Source organism: Oxyura jamaicensis, chromosome 21 (genome assembly GCF_011077185.1).
Source record: "Oxyura jamaicensis isolate SHBP4307 breed ruddy duck chromosome 21, BPBGC_Ojam_1.0, whole genome shotgun sequence".
NCBI lineage: Eukaryota > Metazoa > Chordata > Aves > Anseriformes > Anatidae > Oxyura > Oxyura jamaicensis.
In genome coordinates this window covers 7,694,237-7,718,466 of record NC_048913.1, presented here as the reverse complement: position 1 = coordinate 7,718,466, position 24,230 = coordinate 7,694,237, and the positions used below count along the sequence as shown (strand labels likewise).

Genomic DNA, 24,230 nt, shown 5'->3' with positions numbered 1-24,230 from the left:
TTCGAGCTGCAGAACTTCCGCGCGCTCTGCGAGCTCGAGTCCGGCATCCCGGCGGCGGAGAGCCAGGTCAGGGCCCGGCCGCGCGGGAGGCCCTCGGGGAAGGGCCGGGGGGGGGGCACCGGGCGGGGGGCACCGGGCCCGGCCGCGGCCGTGTCCTGGGGCGGGGGGCGGCCCCCGCTTCGCGACCCGACGGCCACGGAGCCGCCGCCCGGTCGGGCTCTGTCTCCCCCCCGGCTCTGTTGTCCCGGGGTTTCCGCCCGCGCCGGGCTGGGGTGGGTGCCCGGGCTCCGCTCCCCCTCCGGGCGCCCCTCGGAGCTTTCTCCCCCCGGGCAGTTCCCCGCCTGGCTCCCCGAAGGATCTCCCCGGTCCCACCCCGCACGGAGCCGTCCCCCCCGCAGGCTCCCGGCCCCCCTGGGGCTCCGCGAGCGGGCGGGAGGCGCTGGCCCCCTCCCCCGGTTCCGAGGCCTTGCGGGCAGCGCCAGTGCGGGGCTGGGTGCGGGGGCTGCGAGGCAGGGGCAGAGAACCGAGGCCGTGTGGGTTTTCGTGCAGGGGAGCAGCTTTGGTCTGTGGTAGGTGGAAGGAGAGCAGCCGCTCCTGCCCCAGTGCCGGCCGGCTCCCGCTGCGACCACCGGCACGGTGCCGGCGTCCCCGGGGGCTCCTGCGGCCGTGACAGGGCCGGGCTCTGCCCGCGGGGCTCAGCGAGTGCGTGTGTTTGGTGGCCCGACCGTCTCAAGGCACGTGGGGCACAGGCTCCTGGTTTTCGGAGCTCTCTGGCGTGGCGGTGACCTGCCGGCTCGGCCTCTGTTGTGGGATGAGGAGGGGCCGCGTCCTTCCCCTACTTCTGTGCTTCCTTCTCCTGGGAGCTGTTCCTTTGAGCCTTTGCTCCACTGTGGTCAAATCGCGGCAGATTTCCAATTGCGCGGACTGCAGGTGGCACGGATCAGCCCTGTGCTTTGTGGGAGCACCTTTGCCTTCCTGCTGTCCACCTGTCTGCTGTGTGTGTCTCACCACGTCCTTTCTTAACGTTTTCTAAGCACATGTTTGTCGTTCCTTTATCTACTCTTTCTGCCCGGTGTTTAGTGTTCTTGTGACCTTCAGTAGGAAGACAGTTGTGAAACCACAAGTTACGTGTGAAGTAGCTTGTTGTGCAGAAAGACTTGGTGTGCCCAAAGCGTCCCCCACAAGCAGGTAACGGCGCAGCTCTTGCTGCAGCTCTTACCCGCAGCACGCATCGCTTTGCCGGTATCACGTCGGCTTCCCGGCACACAGGGGAGACGTGAGGACCGCGCGGTGTGGAGCAAAGCACGGAGGGTTAACCGAGCCCCGTTCTGTGATCTCCCACAAAATTAACTCTGGGGCGGAGGTGAGCACTGAAGCACTTGGCTGGCGGGTCAGAGGGTGCCAGGGTGCCGGGAGATAGCGGGCACGGCGGCCGGTGGGCTGTGCTGATAAGGGGAGGTGCAGCAGGGAGAGCAGAAGGGAAATAATTCAGCTCGCTGTGGTTTCCTTCTCGTGACAGGGAGGTGCCTTTTCTGGAGAAGGAGAGGAAGGCTGTCGGCGTTCTGGCAGTGGTGTTATTTCCTTCGTCTCCTTCTCTTTACACGCTGCGTGTCTCTGACCTCGGCTGCCGCTGCCGTGCGGTTCCAGCCGAGGCCACCAGGCTGGGGGACACGTCCCAAGGCACGGCACGGAGCAGGCTGTGACGGCTGGGATCACAGCGCTCAACCCTGGGCCTTGCTCAGGATTTATAGAGTGTTTCTCCAGGAATCACACGGTCCAAGCGATAGATGGCTCGTAGCCAAAGAACAATTAAAAACCGGACAGGGGTTCTGTGTTGGGTTTGATTTATGGTTGCTGGGGGTGTCTAGCCAGTGGTCCGAGGCATGGTGGTGCACTGAGTCGCCCATGGTGGTTGCTGTCAGCCTCGTGGAAGTCCTCAGCCATCGCAACCCGCGGACTTGAGATGTGGGGCGGGTGAGAGGAGGCGCAGAGGAATTGAAGCGCGTGGCCGGGGCCCTCAGGGTGTCCCAACAGCAGAGGCTGAGAGGATCTGGGCGTAGCTCTCCCGCATAAACCTGGGGGACCACATCCGTTGGGTAGGACTTAGAGTCTTTGTGGGTTTCTTGTTTCAAAGAGCGATGTTACCTCCGGGAGGGCTCGTGTCTGCTGCCTTGGGCAGCTTACAAGCTTGCTTTCTGAAATGTGCTGCAAAGCAGGTAATCTAAAGTACAGCAAAATTAAATCAGTTTATTTTAACAGCAATGTGGAGAGGGTCAAAAGCATATTAAGCTGTGCTGCTGATGGATGTGGAGCGAGTGCTGGGCGCTTAATTCATTGTCTGAGGTGTGAAGGCTGAACGCTCGTAAATCCAGCCCGTGAAGCAAGATGACAGAGGTAAAACCTCACTTAAACTGATTAGCTCGTGTCTTCCAGGCCCTCTGCACAGAGAAACTGCCATTTAAGATTTGCGCGTGCAGCTGGGATTTATTACAAGCTTGCTTTCTCCGCGGACAGCAGCGTTACGGAATCAGGTCGGGCAGGGTGTGCGCGGTAATGTGAGAGGATGCGCTGGGCCTCCTCCCATCACAAGCTTGCCTTCGTAACGCTGGCAGTGTCTTGCAAACCACCAGAGCAGTGACTGAATGCCTTAATATAGCTTGCAAATGGACCCGTGTGTGCTCTGAAAGGGACCCACGAGCCAGTTGAGTGCAATGCCGTGGATGTTGTGAAGTGTGTAGTGAGTGAGAGGACAGAAATACCCTCTTTGTTTCTACTTGTATCTTTCAAATCCTGGTCGTTCTGATTGCTACGTCATATGTGCCTATTATTTTCACTTCCTCTGTCTTTGATACCACCTCTTACGATGGATCTCTGCAGGCAGGGCGCAGGAGTTAGGATCCCGTGTAATACTTCTGAGCCCATGAAGTAAAGCAGCCAAAGTCTGTAGCGCCTTCCACACTGCAAGGAAGCCTACGCCTCTTGTCTTTCTTTTACTGCTTGTCTTTTTGGATCTCCAGCCTGCTTCTGCTGCTTGCGATAGCATCAGGTAGCATCGCAGCCCGTCCAGGCGAGTACTGAAAGCGTCTCCCACGCGGCTCTGCCAGTCCCGACCTGCAGCAGACCTGTTGTTCCTGAACCAGCCCTTTCCAGGCCAGGGAGACAGTCTTGCTAAATAACATGGCAAACGTGAAATTGGATCGTACGCCCAACAGGGTTAGGCTGAGTTCCCCAGCACTCCTTGCTTTGGGCTCCTGCCAGGGGTAGGAGACTGTTGAGCTGATCTGCCTCGTCTCATTGTGAAGGCACAGGAACCTTAATGCCGAACAGAAACTGTTCTGGGATGCCAGAGACACGTCTTCAGCAGGAACTGTTGTTCCTTTAAAGCACGTCTTTATTTTCATGGGCTGTGTTTTAACTAAATGGCAGCGGTTTTGTGGAAGCAGAACATCCTGGTTCCTGTGCTCGGTGAAGTCGGTAACTCCCCGATGGTATTCATTGCAGTCACTGCCTGTTGGAATTTCAAGGGGAGCACGGGAGTAATTTAGGACATCTGTAGGTATTACCGAATCTAATGTGTATAGAAATGTTTCCATGGTGATTATTCATTTTTTTTAATCTCAATGTGTTTTCATATTTAATCTGGACCTCTTGTTAGGTTACATTACGAGAATAGGAAATTATGTGACTGCGTTTTATAGTCAGAAATTAATTCCCTGCCACAGACTGACTGCGGAGCCAGGACTGGTATGTTTGGGTGCTGAACCTTTGTGTCTGGATGGAGTTACATCACTAAAGCAAAGCAGAAATCACTGAGCTCGTCACTGGGTTCCCTGTAAAACTGGTTGTTCTGGGAACCACCTTGTGGGTAAAGGCAGAGATCACTGATCGGCAGACAGCCTGGCCCAGCCTCCCTCCTGAGGGATGCTGCCTGCACAGCTGAGGCCTTGGTCAAGAGGTGCTGAGGGCAGGTATCACCACAGAAAGCAGCCGCGACTTGGGTCATAGAGATTGGATTTTGGAAACGTGCTAAGCAGGCCTGACGCAAGGCGCTCTTTCCTTTCAAGATTTTGGCCTCTAATTAAGAGAAACCAGCCCTTCTCCGAGGCGCTGGGTTTTGAGCAATGGTGGTTGGGTTTCGGTAAGGCCAGCGCTGGGGACTCGTCCAACCGCTGACTTGCTGAGGTCTGTCTGTGCCCGAGGTGCTTTGGCAGGGCTTGTCTGTGCCTGTGGTGAGAACTGCACGCCTTCAGTGAAGCTTGAGGTGGGCCCAGAGGAGCTGCCGGGACGTTTTCCTGAAATACAAGTAAATTAGAAGCACAATTCTGGTCTGTTTTGTCAAGCAAGTTGTTTTCCCTTGCGTTCTCTCCATGAACAGATAGTCTATGCAGAGAGGCCTCTGACTGACAACAACCGATCTTTGGCCTCCTATGGCTTGAAAGACGGGGATGTGGTGATTTTGCGACAGAAAGAGACCGTAGAGCCACGGCCCGCAATCCGTTTCCCAGGTGAGAAAGGTTGTGTTAACTTCTCCTCTGAGCATCTGAAGATCTTGATATTTATCAAACACCTCGATATTTACCCAACTCCAACTCCATCTCATTCGTCTCCTTTAACCCTGGACAAACTGCTTAGGAAGGGAGGGGGGCTGCAGCTGAGGTGGGGGACTTTCAAAATGAGCTAAAGGGCTTGTTATTTAGTTATTTTTATTCTAAGCAAGTGGAAAGAAAGCGGGAAAGGATGGAAAAACAAAATTCAGAACAGCAGTTTGTGTAAAGGTATGTGAATTTTCATACGACTGCCTGTTCCCTTCCCGTTCCGTGTAGTGGTGTAAGAAACACGCTCGGTGTGGCTCAGACACATTAAGAGGCTCTTGAGATGTGTGCTCTGAATTCTGACAAATACCCAGAGAAGCTGCATCTTAAACCAAGTTATGCATGGTCCTGTCTCTGTCCTGCCTTCTGCAGTGATCCCTAGCAAACCCACATCTTAAAAGTATCACTGGAAAAGGATTGCTGGCTGAGAAGGGCTTGGGAGCACTGGCTGAGGTTCTCGTCCTCCTGCCCTAACGGGAGGGTTGGCACCTGCAATGCAGCTCTGCAGAAATGTTGCTCTTTTTTTTCTCTACCTTTTTTTAAAAAAAAAAAAAATCTGAGAGATTCAGAAATGCCTCAGAGACATCAGGTTTAGCCTTCTGATCCCTCTGCATGGCATTCACATTTGTGAAGCTGGAAATAATGAGTCTGTGACTGAAAAAGTGCAATTCTAGGGGTAAAAAGCATACAAGGTAGAACAGAGCAGTTACATAAATACATGCTAGCATTCCTAACCCAGTCACCTGGGGGTGTGGCAGTGCTTCTGACACGAGTTGCTGTTCAAAGAATCTGGTCTAATATTGTAGCATGAAGACCGACTCATCTTTCCACAGTTTTTCCACTTAGTTTTTGGAGCGGAACTGTAAATAGGAAGCGCTGACACACTTGACCTCTTTTCCCTCAAGGTCTGCCGAGGATAGACTTCAGCAGCATTGCGGTTCCCGGGACATCCACGCAGCAGCGTCAGCCACCAGCACAGCGTCTGCGTCCATCGCCTCCCGATGCATCTTCGTTCCCTCAGGGTTTGGAAAATCCCGCATTGCTACGGGAGATGCTGCTTGCAAATCCCCACGAGCTGTCCCTGCTGAAGGAGCGCAATCCGCCCCTGGCGGAGGCTCTGCTCAGCGGAGACCTCGGTAAGTTGGGTTTTTATCTGCGTGGGGCGGTTTTGAGTCTGTCTGAGCTCAGCTCTAACAAAAGGCAGCCCCGGGTTTTTAACTAGCCGGGATGCTCGCTGCCGGCTTATTGATGCTGCTGATAAAAGGTGCCAGCTGGGAGTACTGAAGTTCCTCTTTTTCTAACAAGACTATTTCTAGCAAGGTGGGCATATTTCTCCTGCTTGGCTTCTTGAATAGTTTCTGTCCCCTACTTTGAAATACCAAACGCGTGGATATGTTGAGCTTCTGTGAACACAAGTGGCTCAGCTCCTGATTGTTACGCCAAGACTCCCTGAATTCAGTTTCCAGCAATGGTGTTGGGTTTGCTGCGCCCCAGAGCCCACTAAGACCTCAGCTGGGAGCAGCACCCTGCAAGACCATCTCTCCCCGTAATGATTAGCTGCTATAGAAGTGGACATCAGAGAGAGCAGAAAAGAACAAGTAAAGGGAGTCTTTAGGGACCTTTTACAGCAGTCGTAAATGTTTACGTTCCTCTTACTCCTGAAAGTGCTCATGTATTTCACATGACATGCACTTCACATGGCATGGCTGAACCCTAGTATGGTGTCCCTCATTTTCTCTGCAGATGAGTAGCTGATCTTGGTTTCTCGTTCTTCATCTGATGGAAGCTTTGAACTCTAGCCCTCCTTTATTATGAAGAGTGTTTGGGGCATTAAAAGACGTGCTTCTAAACCTCTGCAAGCACCTACTTAGGAAATAAATCCTGTTGACCTTCAGGAAATGAACAAAGTACCGTCTAGCAGGAGACTTTTTCCCTTTCAAGGTTACATCCTAGCGATTTGTCTCTCAAAGAACACCAGAAGGGAACTCACATGGATGTTGTTGGCCTACTGCATTTTTAATTCTGGCGTCAGCTCATAACTCTTGCAGTTAAATAGACGTCAGTTGTGCTCTCAGGCTTTTTCCCGCCTCTTCTGAGCGTTGTGTCTGTAGTGCAGAAGAGAAGTTCTTCCCGTCACCTTGAGAAGAATGTGCTGCTGCTGGCACAGGGCACAAGGGGCTAAGCCAGGCACCCCGAAGTGGCTCGTCAGCCGATCTGTTTTGTCTGCTATGCACAGAAGCTTTGATTCAGGTGTGCACTTTTAGCCCCAAAGCATTCAGCTTTAGGGATTATGTCTGTGTCTCAGCCTGTGTTGCCTGGGTTTGAAATAAGTTTTGTTACTTTTTTTATGCCTTAGAATTTTGGGTTGCTTTTTGCTGAATCTACAGACAACTATTTCTCAGGGGACTGCTGAGTGTAAAATGTGATAGATTTTGCAAGCTGTTCTTGTAGGTGGGCCATCTTACTGCAATCTCACTCCTGTCTCTGTCTGAAGTTTTTTCAAAACACACGTGCACAATTCAAACGAGAAGCTTGAGTGCAGGTTTTCCATTCCTGATTTCTGTTCCAGGTGTAATTTAGCTGCTGTTTTCTCCAGATTTTTTGGAGTATTTTGTAGGCAACTCTTGCTGCAACAGAACAACGAATTGCCGTTTTAATGGCAGCTCTCAATTTTCAGTATTGTTGTCTTAGGAGGTTTTTTTCCTCCATTTTTCTTTTGTACAAAAGTGTATACAGAGGGAAGTTGAGTTTGACTGTGTCTCGATGTGTTTGGGTAGGAGAAGTAGCTCTGTCAAGCTGTTTTTCATCTCAGCAGGTTCCCAAGTTTGCCACCGATCCTTTTGAGGTCCATCCACGCTGCCTCCAGATGAAGCTTGTTGTGCTTGTGCTGCTGATTCTATCCCCGAGTGCATGCTGGCATAAAAAGAGGTGCTTGCTGTGCCAGAACTTGATTTGTAAAGAGTAATTTCCAGTAAAAAGCATCTCTGTCTCTCCTTGTTACTGCAGAGAAATTCACCAGGGTGTTGCTGGAGCAACAGCAGGACCGAGCCCGGCGGGAGCAGGAGAGGATCCGACTCTATTCAGCTGACCCTTTCGATCTTGAGGCACAGGCCAAGATAGAAGAAGACATAAGGTAGCAAACCACAGCCACCTGTGTGCTTTGGAGGTCTTTGTGGCGCTTTTTTTCCACAGGGTGCTTCCTTCCAACCTGGTGCTTTTTCCTTGGAGGACGCAAGGAGTGTGTTTAGAGAGCAGGTCCTGCCTTAAGACAGAAATCTGCTTGCAGGGCAGCGCTCTGAGCCACCTTTGCAAGTGGGAAGGTTGGGAATCGGGACACATGGGTACATCCCGTCCTTTAGAGGCATCCAGTTGAGCACAGACGATGGTGGCAGCTCCGCTGTCCGTGTGTGTGATGTCTTAAGGCTGGGCCACTGTGACACCAGTAAAGAGCGCTTGTGAAAAGCGCTGAGCCGAATCCTCGAGAGGTGCTCCTCAGGGCATGTCTTGAACCTGAGAACAGAGCCTGTGCCAGTGTCTGAGCAGAGCTCTCTGCACAGAATGGGGTGTCGCTTCCCAGCTGCCCTCGAGATTTGGTACGGCTTACTGCTAATTGTTTTGTATTTCTGGCTAATTCCAGACTCTGCATTTCACTGCTGCCAGAAGAGATCTTCCATAGAGATACGTTCTGCTCATCAGCCTTTGCTCCGTTTCTGTCTTCCAAACGTACTTGCGTTGGGCTGAGGCTTGATTGCTTAAATTGGGTGATAAATCCTTGAGTTGGAACATGGCTGGTGGTTTTGTCCCCAGTAAAGAAATGTCTTTCTGATGCAGGCTCAGAGTTGATCATAACCAGAGTTAATTTGCGATAAGTCATTCTTGCGTTGTAACTGCCAAAGTGTTGGTACCGGATAAAGGCTTAGCATAGTGGTGCAGAAAAATGTAATGCATAAATTGCATAAATGTATAGATAAAACATTGCGTGCAGGCACAGGAACACATTTCTTGCTCCATAGATGAAGGAGAATTGGGACAGATAAAGGTGATGTGCCCGAGGTGCAGCTATTAGGTAACAGTTTGGACATCTAGCAGTCCCCCAGTTTCACAGCCCCTTTAGTTTCTCCGGTTACTTGAACTCCTTGCTTAATCAGGTATCCTCTGCCTGAGATTGATCGGGAGCTGCTGCAAGCATCCCACTTTTGAGACAAATCTGTGTCCTTCAAGTGTATTTTATGTGGACAGAGCGTCAAGCACAGGGGAAACAGAAGCTTCAGATCACAACATAACTGATTTAAGATTGAGTAGCAGAAGACAGTACAATGTGCAGCTCTTTGTTTCACAGGTACCTGAAGCCAGGGCAGGGTAGCAAGGTGCTCCCAGGTGAGCCAGGTTGCTGTTAGCTGCTGTCAGCTGTTTCCCTGCTCCACCAAGAAACCACATCTACCCATCCTATTGCGGGAAGGCTACAGAAAGTGGATGGGAGAGGAGTTTGCTTTTCCAATCCTCCTGCTGAGGAGGAGAAGTGAAGTGGCGTTGAAGTTGGAAGCCCTTTTCCTTTCACAGATAAGGCTGTTTCAGATGCAGTCACTGCAGATACCCATCACTTTGAAGATTACCGTAGGGGCCGTGATGAGCTTTTTGATACGTGTTTTTTCTGTAAGCTTGAATTTGCAGCGAGGGCTTGTGCTCACAGTGGTGTTCTCGCTGCAGTTTCGCTTATCTCCTCTCCTTCCTATGCCTGGAAAAGGCAAGATACCAGGGAAACGTTGGAGGATTTTAATGTTCAGCTACTGTGTGGGATTCCGGTGTTGTAGCTACTGGCAACATCTTCATCATATGCCCTCAGTGTTTGCCTCTTTAGAGTGACTAATAAATATGCAGGTTTTTTGCTTACAAGTTCTCCAGGTTAACTCTGTGGTGACAGGTTTTTGTTGCCAACACAAGGTTGTCAGGTGCAGGTGGCTCCAGTGCTGTCGTGTGAGCTACACAAGGTGCTGGAGGGAGCAGCCCTCCTGGCCGTGGGGGAAGCGATTTGATATCTCTGGGTTAAGCCAAGAGCATTACAAGCAATCCCTCTGCTAAGAAGGCTATGTTTAGCTAATGAAGCAGCCTTTGTTGTGGTTTAAAAATGCTGTTTGTAGCTGATGCGAACTGCAGCAGGTGGGATTACCTTTGTAAATTGGAGGGATGTTTATAAGGTTTCGCTGATGGAAGGCCTGATTTTTCTCTCTTATCCGTTAAATTCAGGCAACAAAACATTGAAGAAAATATGACGATAGCGATGGAAGAGGCCCCTGAGAGTTTCGGCCAGGTGGTGATGCTTTATATTAACTGTAAAGTCAACGGACATCCAGTGAAAGCCTTTGTGGACTCAGGTGAATTGCTGCTATTTTCATCTTTCCACAGAATCTCCTTCCCTCACTGAGGGAGAGAGTACACGCTCCAGAATTTTTGCCCAGAGTTTTCCTTTTCCATAATAAAGAACTGTATTACAAGATTTTAAAGCACCTAATTAAAATTTGAGAACAGTCTGGGCTCTAAGGCAAGCAGAGCAAATTGTGGAGACGGTTTGTGAAGCGGCACAAATGAGTACTCGAACACCCCAGATCGAGGCTCCTGTGAGAATTTCTGGTGTCTGATGGCTGCGATGCCAAAAAGGTCACTGCCACGTGTGTATCTTATCTCAGTTTACAGATGGGGAAACTTTGCCTGCCTTAGCGCTGTACTTCCCATCCACAGCTTTAAAGGGAAAGTAGTTGGGGCTGTTCCAGTTCTACCGTAGTACATACTTTACTGTCCATGCTGATCTGTGCGCGTAGACACAGTAAATTCAAAGCAGTGTGTTTCATAAAAAGCTTTTTATGCCATAATGCAGTTGCCTGATGCAAGCGGTGTGGTTTCCCTGCTGCTGAGTATAAGATCTTAAGCCCTTTCAGGAGTTTCTTTTATTTTGAAATGCCCTGTCAAGACTTAACATGAATTGTGTTGCTGGTAGGTGCCCAGATGACCATCATGAGCCAAGCTTGTGCTGAAAGGTGCAACATAATGAGGCTGGTAGATCGGCGGTGGGCTGGCATTGCTAAAGGTGTAGGCACACAGAAAATAATTGGCAGAGTGCACTTAGGTAAGTACTGGCATCCTTCTTAGGACAGCTTTAGCAGCAGTTTGACTGTATTCTCTGCAGTCTTGGCACCAAAGAGCACCTGATTTAATGCTCTATTTGTTAGAAACTCCTATGGAGTAAAATAAAAGTGCATCTGCAGTACGTTCATTTGAGTTGGGCACAGTAATCTGGCTTCTGTCTCACTTAATGCTTTTGTAATGGAATTGCCTCTCTTTAAGGTGAGAGAGTCCTCAACTCCTGCAGATGTAGAGGAACCATGCGCTCTGGGTGCAAAAGCAGGGTTGATGTGAAGGAGCAGGGTGTCTCCTGTTCGGGGTGTGGCTGTTGGTCTGTGTGAGTTGCTCAGGAAGGGCTCCAGTATGGTGGAGTGCTTCATACTCCTCCAGGAGGAGAAGGCTGGCTGTGTTTGTGTGCAGGTTTTCTGGATGAGTGAGGATTGTCCTTATAGTCTGAAAAAAAAGGATTCTCTTGACTGTTCTTGCTTCTTAGACTTGTGCTCTAATAAGCTGTACGCTGCTCCTCTAGCAGTCTAGCTTGGAGGCTTAGGTGAGCAGTACTTAAGGCTCTAGAGCAGATCAGCTTTGAAAACAATTAACTACCTCAGACAAATGTAGACCCAGTAGTCCCCGGGGCTTGCGCGTGGCTGGACTTCTTGTGACCAAAGCCGTATGTCAGAGCGCTAGCTTGTTTTACCCAGCAGGTTTGCACAAGCCTTTCCTAGGGGATGGAAGAGCAGAAGGTAACTTGTTGCACTGTAGTATGCAAGGCGGTAACTTTTCTCCATTGTGTTTCAGCTCAGGTTCAAATTGAAGGGGATTTCCTGGCATGTTCCTTCTCAATCCTTGAAGAGCAGCCCATGGACATGCTTCTAGGACTGGATATGCTAAAGAGGCATCAGGTATCAACACTTGTTTCGAAACAGTTACTGGCTCTTCCAAGTGAAGCCCTAAGCTCAACATAAATGCCATGCCTGTGACTGAGTTAGGATTCCCTGGGGAGAGAAAATAGATTATTTTTCAGCCAGTTACATAAGAAGTACATACGCTAAAGACATCATGGATGGATGGATAGGGTGTCTGGCTGCTCCAGAGGTTTTTGCTCTAATCAAAAATGTTCAGAGCTTTCCAACTGAATGATTTATTGCAAAGCAAGTCCTGTAGGGTCCTTTGCTTATAGCTGATGCTCTTGACCCACTTTGCGTAGGTGCTCTGAGCTGTTCCCATTGGAATGGATTGTTTAACCTTGTTTCTCCTTTTTCTCTGGGAACTGACTTACTCTTATGCAGGCCCCTGATGTCTCGATGCTCTTTCACAGTGTTCAATTGATCTCAAGAAGAACGTACTAGTGATCGGCACGACTGGTTCTCAGACCACTTTCCTCCCGGAGGGCGAGCTCCCAGAGTGTGCCAGGCTGGCTTATGGGGCTGGGCGGGAAGACATGCGGCCGGAGGAGATTGCAGACCAGGAATTAGCAGAAGCAATACAGAAGTCCGTAGAGGAAGCAGGTACCATAACGAGCCCAGCTGAAATAAGAATCTGCAGTTTTCTTGCTGTGTATCAGGATGTCTGTTGGCAGTCACTGAAAGGCCCCTTCTCCCTTTTCTCAGTTCCTAGGAGATGTAATCTAATCCAATATCAGTGAGTAAAAGGTAGAGAGAAAGGGGCTCTGTTCTTGCTTGTGGCTTCTAATTACACCTATCTTTTCCTTTCTGTACAGCAAAATCTGTCCACATGAAGGCATTCGGGGGTGCTTGCTGTTCAATTTGTGCTCTCCTTGCAACTTTCTACCAGCTCTGATATCTTGGTCTTCGAAGGTGTGGAGATAAGTGATTGTCTCTGGCACCTGTTCACCTGGTTCAAATTGTTGTGCCTAGTCAGGGACATGTCTCAGTTCCCTTGTGTTTTAGCCTCACATGGGGTCACTTGTGGTGACCTCTGCAAATCCTGTTCTTAATAGCTGCCGTATATAAAAGTAGAGGAGCTGTAGCAGCAAGTACAAATCTTTGGAAAGGAGGAATACCAGCCTCAGCAGCTATTTGGGTCTTAAATGTGCAGTGGAAAGTACATCTGTGCCTGGTTGCTGCCCCTCTGCTGAGGAGCTATAACTAAGCAATAAGTGTTAACTTGTAGCTTATGTCCACCTGTTTCTTTTCCAAGTAAGTTCATGACAACTTTTAGAATCTGTGCTATTTCAGCATTTTTGCCTTAGAATGGTGCTTGTGCCCTTGGAAGGTAAACTGTTTCTATTACTGAAGATTACTGTTGCTCTAAATTTCAAAAGCAGCAGCTGAATTCACATCCTAATGTATAACAGCCTTAAAGATGGTCTGCAAAGGGAATTTTCCCCTCTCCTAGTTTTGTTCCCTGTTACTCTGGAATCTGTAAGCTGCACAAATGAAGATGTTCTGGGCTCTGGAAGATATTGGTAACTGCAAATTTTAGCTAAATGGAGATGCCAAAATAGTTAAAAGCTGAGCTTTAAGCCAAACTGTCTGAAACTCAGGTTTTCCATTTAACTCCTCCCTTAACTTCAGCATATGCTTTTGAATAAAGGAGAGCTTCATTTCTGTATGCCCACTATTATAAGAAGCTGTAAGCAGCTCAGAAAGTGTATTTCTTAGGACCTTTCTAAAACTGTTAAGGATAGCTTTTTTTTTCTTTCTAACGCGGGTGGGAAGATATTTGAGTTTACTTTAACGTTTTCCTTTGAAAGCATTGCACTAAGATTCTGCTTTCTGTATGTGTGCAGAACACATGATGGATCACGTTTAAGCTGATAAAGTTGATTTCTTCAGTGGTTTTATTGCTAATTTTTTTTAAGTATAGCATGCTTCTAATTAGAATTGAAGTCTGATAACATTTATATATATATGTATATATAACGTTTATATATATATGTATATAACATTTTAAAATATATATATATAACATTTATATATATATATAACATTTATATATATATATATATATATATATATATATATATATGCTGCACCGTTTCTTTTTCTTTAACGCTTCCCAATTGCTGCTTGGTTGTTCCAAGTGTAAGCAGTGTCTTTTCTGCAAATAACCAAGGGGAGCACAGGACTGTACTTACCAGTCCCACTGAACAATATTCCTCTGTTCCTGAAAGTTTTCACGGATATAAAACCTCCAGAGGAAGGCCAGACTTTAGTGTATTGTCAAGAAATGGTTTGCATGTTTGACTTTTTAAACCAAATTAGAATGCTCATTAACTTCAGTTGCAGCAAATAAAGAGAAAAAGAAGGATTTTACCTTGCTCCATCAGGTTTTGACATACCTAAATGTCAGACTTGGTGGCTTGGGCTCATGTCTCTTCACATAAAACCTGGAAGAAAAAATGTAGAGATGTAAATGTGTTCTCCTGTTCAAATTCCGAGCTTGGTGAAGACAAGGTTGTTCTTTGCAGTCTCCCCCCATTTCAGGTGACTCTCTGCAGACATAGTTGTCTGGACTTAGTTCTCTGCTGAAAGAGAGGTCAAATAAAAAACAAACCTCTTGGCCTGAAAAATGCAAATCTTTATAATTAAAGCATTTTAGGCAAGTGCTTTAAAATGAAAAGTGTCTAAGATGACTTGCAGCTGCTTTTACACCAATACTGTTCTAAAGACCCTGAGGCTTTGTTCAGGCTAGTCAGCAGTCTGCCATTTTCCATTGATACTGAGCCCTAGAGGAATGTAAAAGATTTATGAGAATAGGAAATCCATTTTGTATGTTCACTTAATACTTCTAGAACACTAATGCACAAAATTAAGGTAGGTCTTGCTTAGATTGACTCTCTGCAAGCCTTGGACCTATTACAAGTCTCTGACTTGCAGGCATCTTGTTAGCTATATTCAGAGATAGCAGACTATTAACTTACACCCTCTTGCTCTTTTCTAAAACAATTAACTGCTGCTAGCTGGTACCAGAAAAAACAAGTGAAAGAACAGTAGACTGGAGAGGAAGAGAGAGAGAGAGAACATAATGCAGCACCAAGGAAACCCAGCTTCCCACAAGGCCTTTCATAACAGCTTGAGTAGTACAACAGAAATCTCTGTACATCTGTAGACTATTAAAGTTCTCATTTTGAATGCACCTGGGTTATTCCTGAGTTTTATTTAATCCCTGGAAGCCTACTTCTGTGAGCCTCGTGTTTTCTGTCAGCTAACTTGCTGACATTTCAACACCTGTGGGAAGGCAACTGAGATGGTAGTGAGGTCGTGGTATGTTTTACATGTTTTACTGTGATCTACTAGATTCTCCATGAATACTTCATTTACGTCTTGAGAGCTCATTATTTTCTGCCAATATGCAGTGTCCCCCCCGCTATCACTACCCCTGGTAACAACCTGGTGATTAAGGAGGATTTACAAAACTGACAGCGAAACTACAATTGCCTTAGGAGGAAGCACACTGAAGTAGCTTACCCCATATGCAGCTTTTCATCCAGACAGCCTGGCTATAAGAAAGGTGTTGCCTCCACATATGCAACTCAGGCTTTTCCTAATATAGAGAGGAATTTATCCCTGATGGTGCACTTTGTGGAGAAGAGTTTGTTGCTGGTGCTAGCTGGATCAATATCCTTGATGGAGTTAGGATTCAGCTCCTGTAGATACCCTGGGAGAAGGATGACAGCAAGTCTCGGAAGGATGGTGCTGAATAGTGCTTGGCAGAATACCAGGTACTTCTGCTGTCTAAATGACTGCAACTCCCTGATGTTTGACTGATCAGACCCTGTTTTTTGACTCACTGGGTCTGTAATCAGTTCTGCTTTCTCTCCAAAGGATTGGCTTGGAAGCAGAGAACGTGAACATAATGCTACTGCATAGAAACAAAAAAGATCCTTTCTGTTTGAATGTGTATTCTGTGTCACAAGCCTCTTTGCCACCCTTATTTTCAGACTGCTCATCTTTCATCTGCAGGATAACTTTGGATTTTTAATGCTGTAGCATAGCCAAGTTGTAACTGCATTAAGACCAGGTGTGTGACCAGTAGAAAAGATTGCTCTGGTATAAAAGAAAGCAGCAGGTGCACAATCTCAATAGCTGTTTGGGTATCTGATGCAGGACAGAGTAGGACCTTAATGGAAGAACAGGCGCTCTTACAGCAAAGGTCATGCTGGTTATTTAACGACAGAATGTGAGCCGATATATTAGCAACATCAGACCATTAGCGAGATAAGTTCACTCATTTAATCTAGCCTGATACCTAGACCCAGTGTGTGGTGCTACCGGTAGAGATCTGTACTTCATCCATTCTCCACGTGGAGGAGGAAGCAGCTGAGCTGGTTTTACTTCTGGCTGGCTGTTCTTTGCTCTTCAGTGCCTCAGGGAGCATTCCCTTTCGGGATTTCTGCCCTAGGGTCTTTATGCTTCCCGTCTGCAGCAAGCCAGCGTTTGCTTATCTTCTCTTGCCTGTGATGGCATGATCCATCACAAGGCAATGGCCACTGGGAACACAGTCTGAGAAGTGTGCCATCTCAAACCTCATTTCACTGAGAGTGGCTCCTGAATGCAGCTGTACGGAGAACAATTGGTACAGTGCCAGACATCTGCCTTGTGCTACATGCATTGTATCAAGTGTGTAGTGTCACCCCCAGACCACTCTGCAGTGTAGGCAGTACAGAACAGCCCTTCAACTGTTTTTCAGCAGTTATTTCTGACTAGATGTAATGAATTACCCAGGCAGAACTCCTTTTGGAGGTCAGCGAACCTGAGGAGCTCCTGCTGCTCACGTGCTGTCTCTGTGGACAGCTGGGAGGGGGGCTGCAGTGTCGCAGGACTGTAACCATGCATGTTGTGTGCTTTGAATGCTAACGCAAGTTTGGTGTGTTTGTTTCCTAATCCGAACAGAACGTCAGAAGCCTTGATGCATGTAGTGTGTGTTTACTGCAGCTGGAGTGGGCCACAGACCAGGTATTTATAGCCATCAGTTTATGAGCTTTTACTCCTACATTCACGCTACCTGCAGCAGGACTGTCCTTACCTTAAAGTGTACTGGGGAGAAGCCCACGCCATGTGAAATTACCAAATCCTCCATTTGAGAGTGTGGAAGAACGTTCTGCTTCGCTTGGCCAAAGGCAGCAAACCTGTGTGTTGCCTGTACTAGGAAAGGTGGGCCTTCCTGCTCATGTGAAGGAGAGCCCTACAACTCTGACTTTCCTTCCTGTGCAATAAATAGCTGTCTTTTGACTTCAGGAGCCTGTAATTAAAGCCTAGGAGGCTGCCTGCCTCTCTTGTATCAGAATTGCTGCACCATAGCCTGCTCTTAGAGAAACCAATTGGCAGCTAGTTCCCTTCCTGCTTGACAGCAAACAACATTATGTTGAAAAAGAATGAATAACTGACAAGTAATTTTATATCCACAATTGCAATTCAAGCTGACAAATCACATGGAGGATGTTTGCTGAGCTCTGGATATCTTGTTTTCTAATTGTTACATGCCTTAACATGCTGAAGGGGAAAAAAATGAAGATAACTGCCATGTGTGGCTAGAAGTTTTCTTTGCTGCTGTTACTGCAGCTGCACTGATAACCAGATGAGAAAGTAATGGGGTTCTTTGGTTTATGCTCTTGATTAAGGAGAAACTTATGGCTAAACGAAAATCTAAAGTGCTTTTCAGCTTGAGCAAGCCATCTGGGAAGCACCCCTCTAACCACTGTGTACGTGTATCCCATTGAAGCCTGCTTTCTGTATCACAAAGAGGAGTTTGGATCTCGCTCTCCTTTGAAAAATGCCCCTTTAAGGGGGCTGCTGGGATTTCATCATCATCTCAGTGACTGCAGATATATCTGCTCACTTTGAAATGTAAATGTCCTCTAATTGTGAGCTCTTTGAGCGCCCCAGAACTGGCTTCTTGTCTTTCACTGTCAGTAATGAAGTGTCTGCAGCTGGAATGTAGTTGCTGGATTTGCACTTGGTTATTCTTGGAGCACTCAGGACTGTAACAACTTCTTGCGGTAGCTAATGATATGAATGGAGCGGTGCTCTGGTGAGTAATTTCCAAGCCGATATGCAAACTGTTGTCTTAGCTTCTATTCAGAAGGTATAGATATTTGAAAATCATGGTTCTCCTGTGTTCTAACTACGTCTTTCTTTCTGTCTTATGTATAGAGAATAGTGACAAAGAAACTACCTCACTGGAAATGCCCTCATTACCAGCTTCTGATGGGTTTCAAAATCCAGTCCAGTCTTCAGGACAAAGTTCTAAGATCTGTAATCCCACAAATCAATTACTTGATCGTTCTGTCTCTGCCCCTGCTTCAATTTGCTCATCTGAATCTAGCCTCGCAGAGCCCATTAATCCTAGAGCCGTCGAGTCTTTTGAGTCTTCAACTGAATGCCGGATAACCCCAGAAAAAGAACATCCTCTCTTATTACAGCATCTTTCCAAAAACTCTTCCTTGGCAGATAACGAGCCCTCTCTCCAGCCAGGTGAGGTAACTTGTTGCAGTCCAGCTTGCCCTTCACAGAAAGCACTCAAAGAAGCATTTGTTGCTGACAGTCCAATGGAATGTAACGCTAAAGAGCAAGGCTGTGGTCAGGAACCTCCTTTGGAAGTGACGAAAGAAAATAGTTTGACTAACACTGCTAAGCATGGGCAAATTGAAGATGTATCTCTGTATTCAGAACAGGAGGAACAGAAGCAAAAGAATGAGCTTGCCATAGACCATCAGACGTGCAAAGAATCGGAGAAGCCTGAACAGCTGGAGAAACAAATTGTCACAACTGACCCAGAGCTTCCTTGCAACGTTGGTGGGGTTGAGAAACCTGTTGTGGAAGAAGAGGGCCGGCTGGCCAGCCAGCCAGAAAATCCTCCTGCAGAAACGAGAGGAGATGGGCTAGAGAAAGCAGATCTTCCCTGCATGAAAGGGAGTATCCAAACGTCAGCCTCCTGCAGCTGTATGCATATGGAAGTAGATGTAGTTGAGCGGTCAGTAGCTGAGGTGCACAGCTCAGCAAGCAAGCAGCAGGCTGAGAACAGAAGCGTATCTGACCTGAACTCAGATGCCTCCTCTATGGAGGTGGAGTCGTTGAAGTCTCCAACCTCCTTGAGCGATCCAGTTTCCACCCCTGATGTGTCACAGTCCAAAAGCACTGGTGAAATTCCTGTAAAGCATAATGAGTTGTCCAGTGAAACAGCTGAAATCAGTTCTTCCCCCCCCAGCATCCACCAACCGGACACAGATCCAGGAAGACCTGCAGAAGAGCCATGTCTCTCTCTAGCAACAGCCCTGAAAGAGCTTCACAAACTCTTGATTATCAGTCGTAAAGGAGAATGTAAACTCCTTGCATCCGAAGTCTCTCAGCTGGAAGTGGTTCACAAAGAGCAAGCACAGCAGAAGGGGTTTTCTGAAGATGAGCAAAAAGGCTCACGTCTAGATGGCCAGGAACAGAGTTGTTCCTCCTTTAAGGGGAGGTCTGAAGGTAGAAAAGCCGAGGGGAAGCAGCCTTGTGATTCTGGCACAGAAAACAACCTTGGCTCTATCAGTCAGATGGAGTCAGCTATTGGAGAAGGTGCTTTAGAGGTTCAGGAGTTTTCAGGTAAGAGTGATTTGATTTTAATGACTTCTGCAGGGACATCTGACCAGCAACAGAGCTCTGAGCAGGCTGAAGTTTTGGCAGAATGGAACGAGAGTCCAGCTAGTCCAACCTTGGAACAAAACACATCTATTTCCTCTCAAACTGCTTTGGATGAAGATACACCTCAAGATATTCGGGCATCATTCACAGGAGCGCCTGGGAGAAGCAGCAGTTCTCCTGAAGGTCCGTGGTCACTGGGTGGGTGTGAGGAACCGCTGCTCAGCCCACTCGCTGGCTGTGCTGAATTTCCCTTGGCTGCTTCTCCACCGCCTGCTTTCCCTGCAGCTGATGTTGATCGAATCCTTGGCGCTGGCTTTACCATGCGAGAAGCTCTCGAGGCTTTGGAACAAGCGGATGGAAATGCAGATCTTGCTCTTCTCATTTTGCTCGCCAAGAGTATTGTTGTTCCTACGTAACTACGGAGGAGGTAGCTGACTGGGGTGTCTCTTCCTTTAAGGGACGTATCTAAATTACACATCACAATGTACAAGCAGAATGTTGAGCCAGATTTTTTAATTCTTTACAGCCAAAGTAACTTGTCTCTTCAGTTTCACTCGTTAGATTTGGCCTTTTAAAAGAAAGAAAACGTCCTAGCATTGTGTGGACAAGATAGCTTTTGATGATGCATACTGGATTAAAATTAATGTTTTTATTTAAATGTAAGATTTTAGAATAGGCTCCCATGTTATGAATAAAAAAGCAGAAGCCATTAAGATCACCGCCCTGTCCAGCGCAAAGCAGATTGTGAAATAAGTTGAACACACGTGTGTGCAGCCAGCGGCGAGGCATAGCACGTGGTGTTACAGGACATGAGGTGCACGCTGAGTTTGGTATGGTGCGGGCGCAAAACAGCGCTGCTCTAAATGTTCCTAGTGGGTTTTACCAGTTTTCTCTCTCCTACGTTTTATAACCAAGTGTATGTGATGCTGATGAAACATTTATGGCAGCTACTAAAGGTTACGTAGGTGCCCCCAGATGTGTAAAACTTGGCAGAAGGAGCGGGAGGGTGTGGGGTGGTTTTGGAAGCATGTTTTCGTGTGTGCACGGGGAAAGCTGAGGCCTGCTTTTGCCAAACCCTTTTATGCTTTTGGGCCAGTGTGTTTAAGTTTACAACGTGGGGATAAGGGATAGGGAGAATAAGGGAAGGGATAGAATTTGGTGCTACCAAAACTAAGAGATGTACTAACTTATTTGAGGATATGCAGGTATTAATTGTAGGGGGAGGGGGGAAAGGAGTATTTTACTTTTTTTTCTTTCTAGCCTTGCCCACACTATGTTCCCCCCCCAAAAAAAGAACAAGCTCAACTGCTGCAGGCAGAACGTTAATGATGAAACTGCTTAACAAACCAGCCGTGTGTTGCGGCTCGTCATCCCCCTCTGCCCGTGGAAGATGGATTCTCTATGCACGGCATGGGGGTGTGATCAGAAGAATGAAGAAGTCTGCTTTGCACTAATTCGTCTGGATGTCTGGGGGATCATCAGCCTCTCAGCTGAAATGGAAACTGCAGAAAGGCTGTAGCAGCTGATGGGGTACTAATTGAATACCTCTTAAAGAGTGAGGGCTCCTGAACAGGGTTTATGAAACAAATGCACTTGACATGGCTTCTGCATTATAACCATCGTGGCCTTCCGGGAAGTCCTTGGTGAGTGGTGGCCTGTCTGAGGAGGACTCACTGAGGCTGTGTTGCAGGAAGCCCTTTCCAGATGTTTTTTTTTTTTTTTTTTAATTCAAGTGAACTACTTTTTGGTTTTCTGCAGAGCCCCAAAATACTGTTGGGGCTGGGGAAGGGAAAGGAAAGCATGGTTAAATGTGATACCAAATTTTAAGTAGGGACTTTTACTTAATCCCACTTGCAAATCTCTGAAGTGGATTTTGTGTAAAGTGTTCATCTTTAACTTTCTGCTTTGAGCTAAACCTGAAGTGATGGACCAGCAGTGGCTGGGAACATGTTCTGTTGATGGCTTTCATTTGTTATCATTGTCTCAGGCCTGTCCCTGGTGTCTTGTTTTCCCTGTTGCTTAGCAGGTTTGCCTGTGTGTATGTGAGGCTTCTTTCACGCAGGATAGCTTTTACACACAACACAAATCTGGTTTCATCTGTGAACTTGCAGGAGTTTCTCACTTCAGTAAGTGGTGGTTGTCAGATTTTTCTTAGATGCTTGGGTAGCCAAGAGATCCTTTATATTCCAAAGAGCTCTAAGGCGTTCCTCTGAATGGAGCTTTTGCTCAAGTTCTGGAGCTAGGCCTGGGGCTCCCAGACACATTTAGCTTATTTCCCACTACTTGTGGTGGCAGCAGTCATTGTGCGTGTGTTGGAAGCAGCATTTGGCTGCTTGGGACCCCCTTGCCTGAGTAGCATCAAGTAATTCACTTCAGGCTCTGTTCAAAATAAGTTACCGAGGCAAGGCTACAGCTTTATGATCTTTACCATGCAGGTGGTAAGAGTTTACCCGTGATGAAGCTTTTTGATACTTTCCTTGCAATGAGCACCCCAAATCAGTGAAAGCCAGATCTGTAAAGGGTAATGCTTGGACTGCTACAGGAGCACAGACATTGTCATCAGATCTCTCTCGAGAAGCTTTAGGAAATAAGATAATATTAGTCCCACTCCCGTACGGTTCACTATCAAAAGCAGCAACATGAATGGAGCTCCCAGCTCTCAGATCCAGAGCATCCTCAGTCTAAACAGCCTGTTTCTGCTCCCGATTCGCACCATGGGTCTCAGTGAGGTGGTCCTTGGAGCAAGCCCATCTCTGGTACGCATGGTGAGCGCACTGAAGACACCAGCTGCGGGTGGCTGCCCCCCCCCCCGGATGCGTGAGAGCTGAATTTGCACCTGTAGCCTGCAGGTTCATTTACTGCCAGCTTCTCTGAAGCATCAGGTGTTAGCCATTCAATGTTAGACCCTTTTCATATTTACACTTTTATGTTTTTAGAAGCAATTGCTAATAGCTAGAGAAAGTACTGCTGCTTTGCACCAAACTGGTTAAAGGCTCTAGTTTTATGGCCACGTTTACTTAGACTGCATATACAGAATTTATGCTATAAAAGCTTTAGAGCATCAGCCAACTTGCTTCAATGCTCGGTTTTATTCTTTGTCAAATAGAGTTTTTGAAATCTGCCCTTCTGCCAAAGCTGTAAAGAAGCATTTATCGATACTGCTAGAATTTCCTGGGTAACTTTCTCTGAACTGCTAGAAACAAAGCCTGACCCCCCAGGTGATTAATACTTGTAAAATTATTTTATATCAAGTTGGTCCAAGCCTGGTGATCTATATCTCTTCATTTCACAGAGCCTTGCTTTGAGTGAATGGTTGTGCGCTGCTAAATTAGAGAATAATTTTGGCTTGTCAGGAGCAAGATTAATGTTAGAGAAAATCTGGGCAGTGGTGAGTATTTAAGGTTAAATAAAATGTAATAGTTAGTGAATGCTGTCTAAAAGTTGTCTTCTGTTTAACGTGTATGTGTCCTCTCTGCTTTATGCACGTATCCTTTGCTCAGCTTTTAGCAATCCCTCAGCTGGTCTCTCTGCTTACCTGGCCAACAAAGAGGGAATATTTGTATTTAAACGGGGACAGCAGACTGCTAAAGCTTTTTGGCTAGAGTGGGGGAAAAAGGTAATGCCAAAAGCTGTTTAAGTTTCCAAAGGAGCTAAGTAAATGTATTCTGGGCTAAAGTAAGGCTCTTCACACCCTTCTCTTGCCCTCCTCACTCATTGATGCTCCAATGTATTAACTGTCACATCAGCTTAGCAAAATGATTTCACTACAAAAAGTCTATCTGTAGAGAATAAAGCAACGTTCAGGCTGCTTCATTAAGATGCCAGTGCCTGCAGGGACCCTACTGCATCTGTAGAGCTTGTTTCTGAGTATTTCCCAAAGCCACTGTGGGCACGTACCTTGCCGCTGGGTTTCTGGGAGGTAACTCCTTTCCTTAACGATACTGAAGGAATTTTCTTGGCTTCTTGCTGAATGCCTATTTCTGTAAATGAGGCTCCAGGTAAGTTCAGTGATGTTCAGTGGAATCACATCTGAACGTCTCTGGGCACAGATCCGTGTGACACGAGGAGGAAACATTTCCTGGTGACAGGCGTGTTTACGGGCCGCTGAGCAGAGCTGCGCTGTGCTGCGTTACTGTGACAATCTCTGCCTTGTTGCTAATTATGTTTAACTTTCTATGTAGACACTTGGTCTCAAGGACTGTTAACCGTGTACCTCCTAGATACGTTCCTTTCTTTCTGTCCTTGTCCCTCCCTCTTTCTTGCTGTCTCCTTTCCTCCAAAGTAGCAATACTTAAGCGTACTGTTGGATGCTTAACTTCCAGGTGGTAAGTTTTCCTTAGAACACTATGCCACTTATCAGTAAAAGGAGGAACATATCCTAGAGGTTTCTTCACCAGACTTGGACTTCTTGCCACACAGCTCCCCCGAACTCTAATGTGAATTCAAAGAGGAGAAACCAAGAGGCCTTTTGCCTGCCTCTCTCAGAGGTCAGCTTGGGAAATTGGGTTGGTTTTGTGTATACCATTCCCTTATGAAGCGTTCAAGAGATTTCTTCCTGCACTGTGTAGACGTAGCTTAGTCTGTGATCCAAATGTGTAGCGGTTTGGGTTTCTCTTTGACTGATGCTTTTTAGCTTAAGAGTTTTACAGACTCACTTAAGGAACTTGAGGGAATCAATACTCAGGAATCCTAAAGCTGGTTGCATTTGTGTCATTCACTCTTCTGGGCTGAACATACTGCAGTTGTCCTTGCGGACTGAAGGGAAGTGTGGTTGTGTCATCAGAAAATGGGATGTGGTTCTGCCCAAAGTAATACACACTTGATTCTTTTTTGATTTTTGTTTTTTAATATTGGGGGACTGTTTATCAACAAAATTGATGTGTAAAAATTTGATATTTAAAAAAAAATGAATAAACACTTTATCATAATGCTG

General features: G+C 47.0%; 1 protein-coding gene across 1 annotated transcript in view; it reads left to right on the top strand.

The window, feature by feature from the left end:
• DDI2 (DNA damage inducible 1 homolog 2) overlaps nucleotides 1-24,230 on the top strand; it is a 25,022-nt gene extending 792 nt beyond the window's left edge. The window contains exons 3-11 of the mRNA XM_035344952.1: nucleotides 7-66; nucleotides 4,376-4,505; nucleotides 5,498-5,728; nucleotides 7,599-7,725; nucleotides 9,837-9,964; nucleotides 10,585-10,713; nucleotides 11,508-11,611; nucleotides 12,028-12,217; nucleotides 17,828-24,230. Of these exons, the coding sequence (XP_035200843.1) occupies nucleotides 7-66; nucleotides 4,376-4,505; nucleotides 5,498-5,728; nucleotides 7,599-7,725; nucleotides 9,837-9,964; nucleotides 10,585-10,713; nucleotides 11,508-11,611; nucleotides 12,028-12,217; nucleotides 17,828-19,713 (2,985 nt within the window). The 3' untranslated portion in view covers nucleotides 19,714-24,230. The remainder of the gene's footprint in view (nucleotides 1-6; nucleotides 67-4,375; nucleotides 4,506-5,497; nucleotides 5,729-7,598; nucleotides 7,726-9,836; nucleotides 9,965-10,584; nucleotides 10,714-11,507; nucleotides 11,612-12,027; nucleotides 12,218-17,827) is intronic.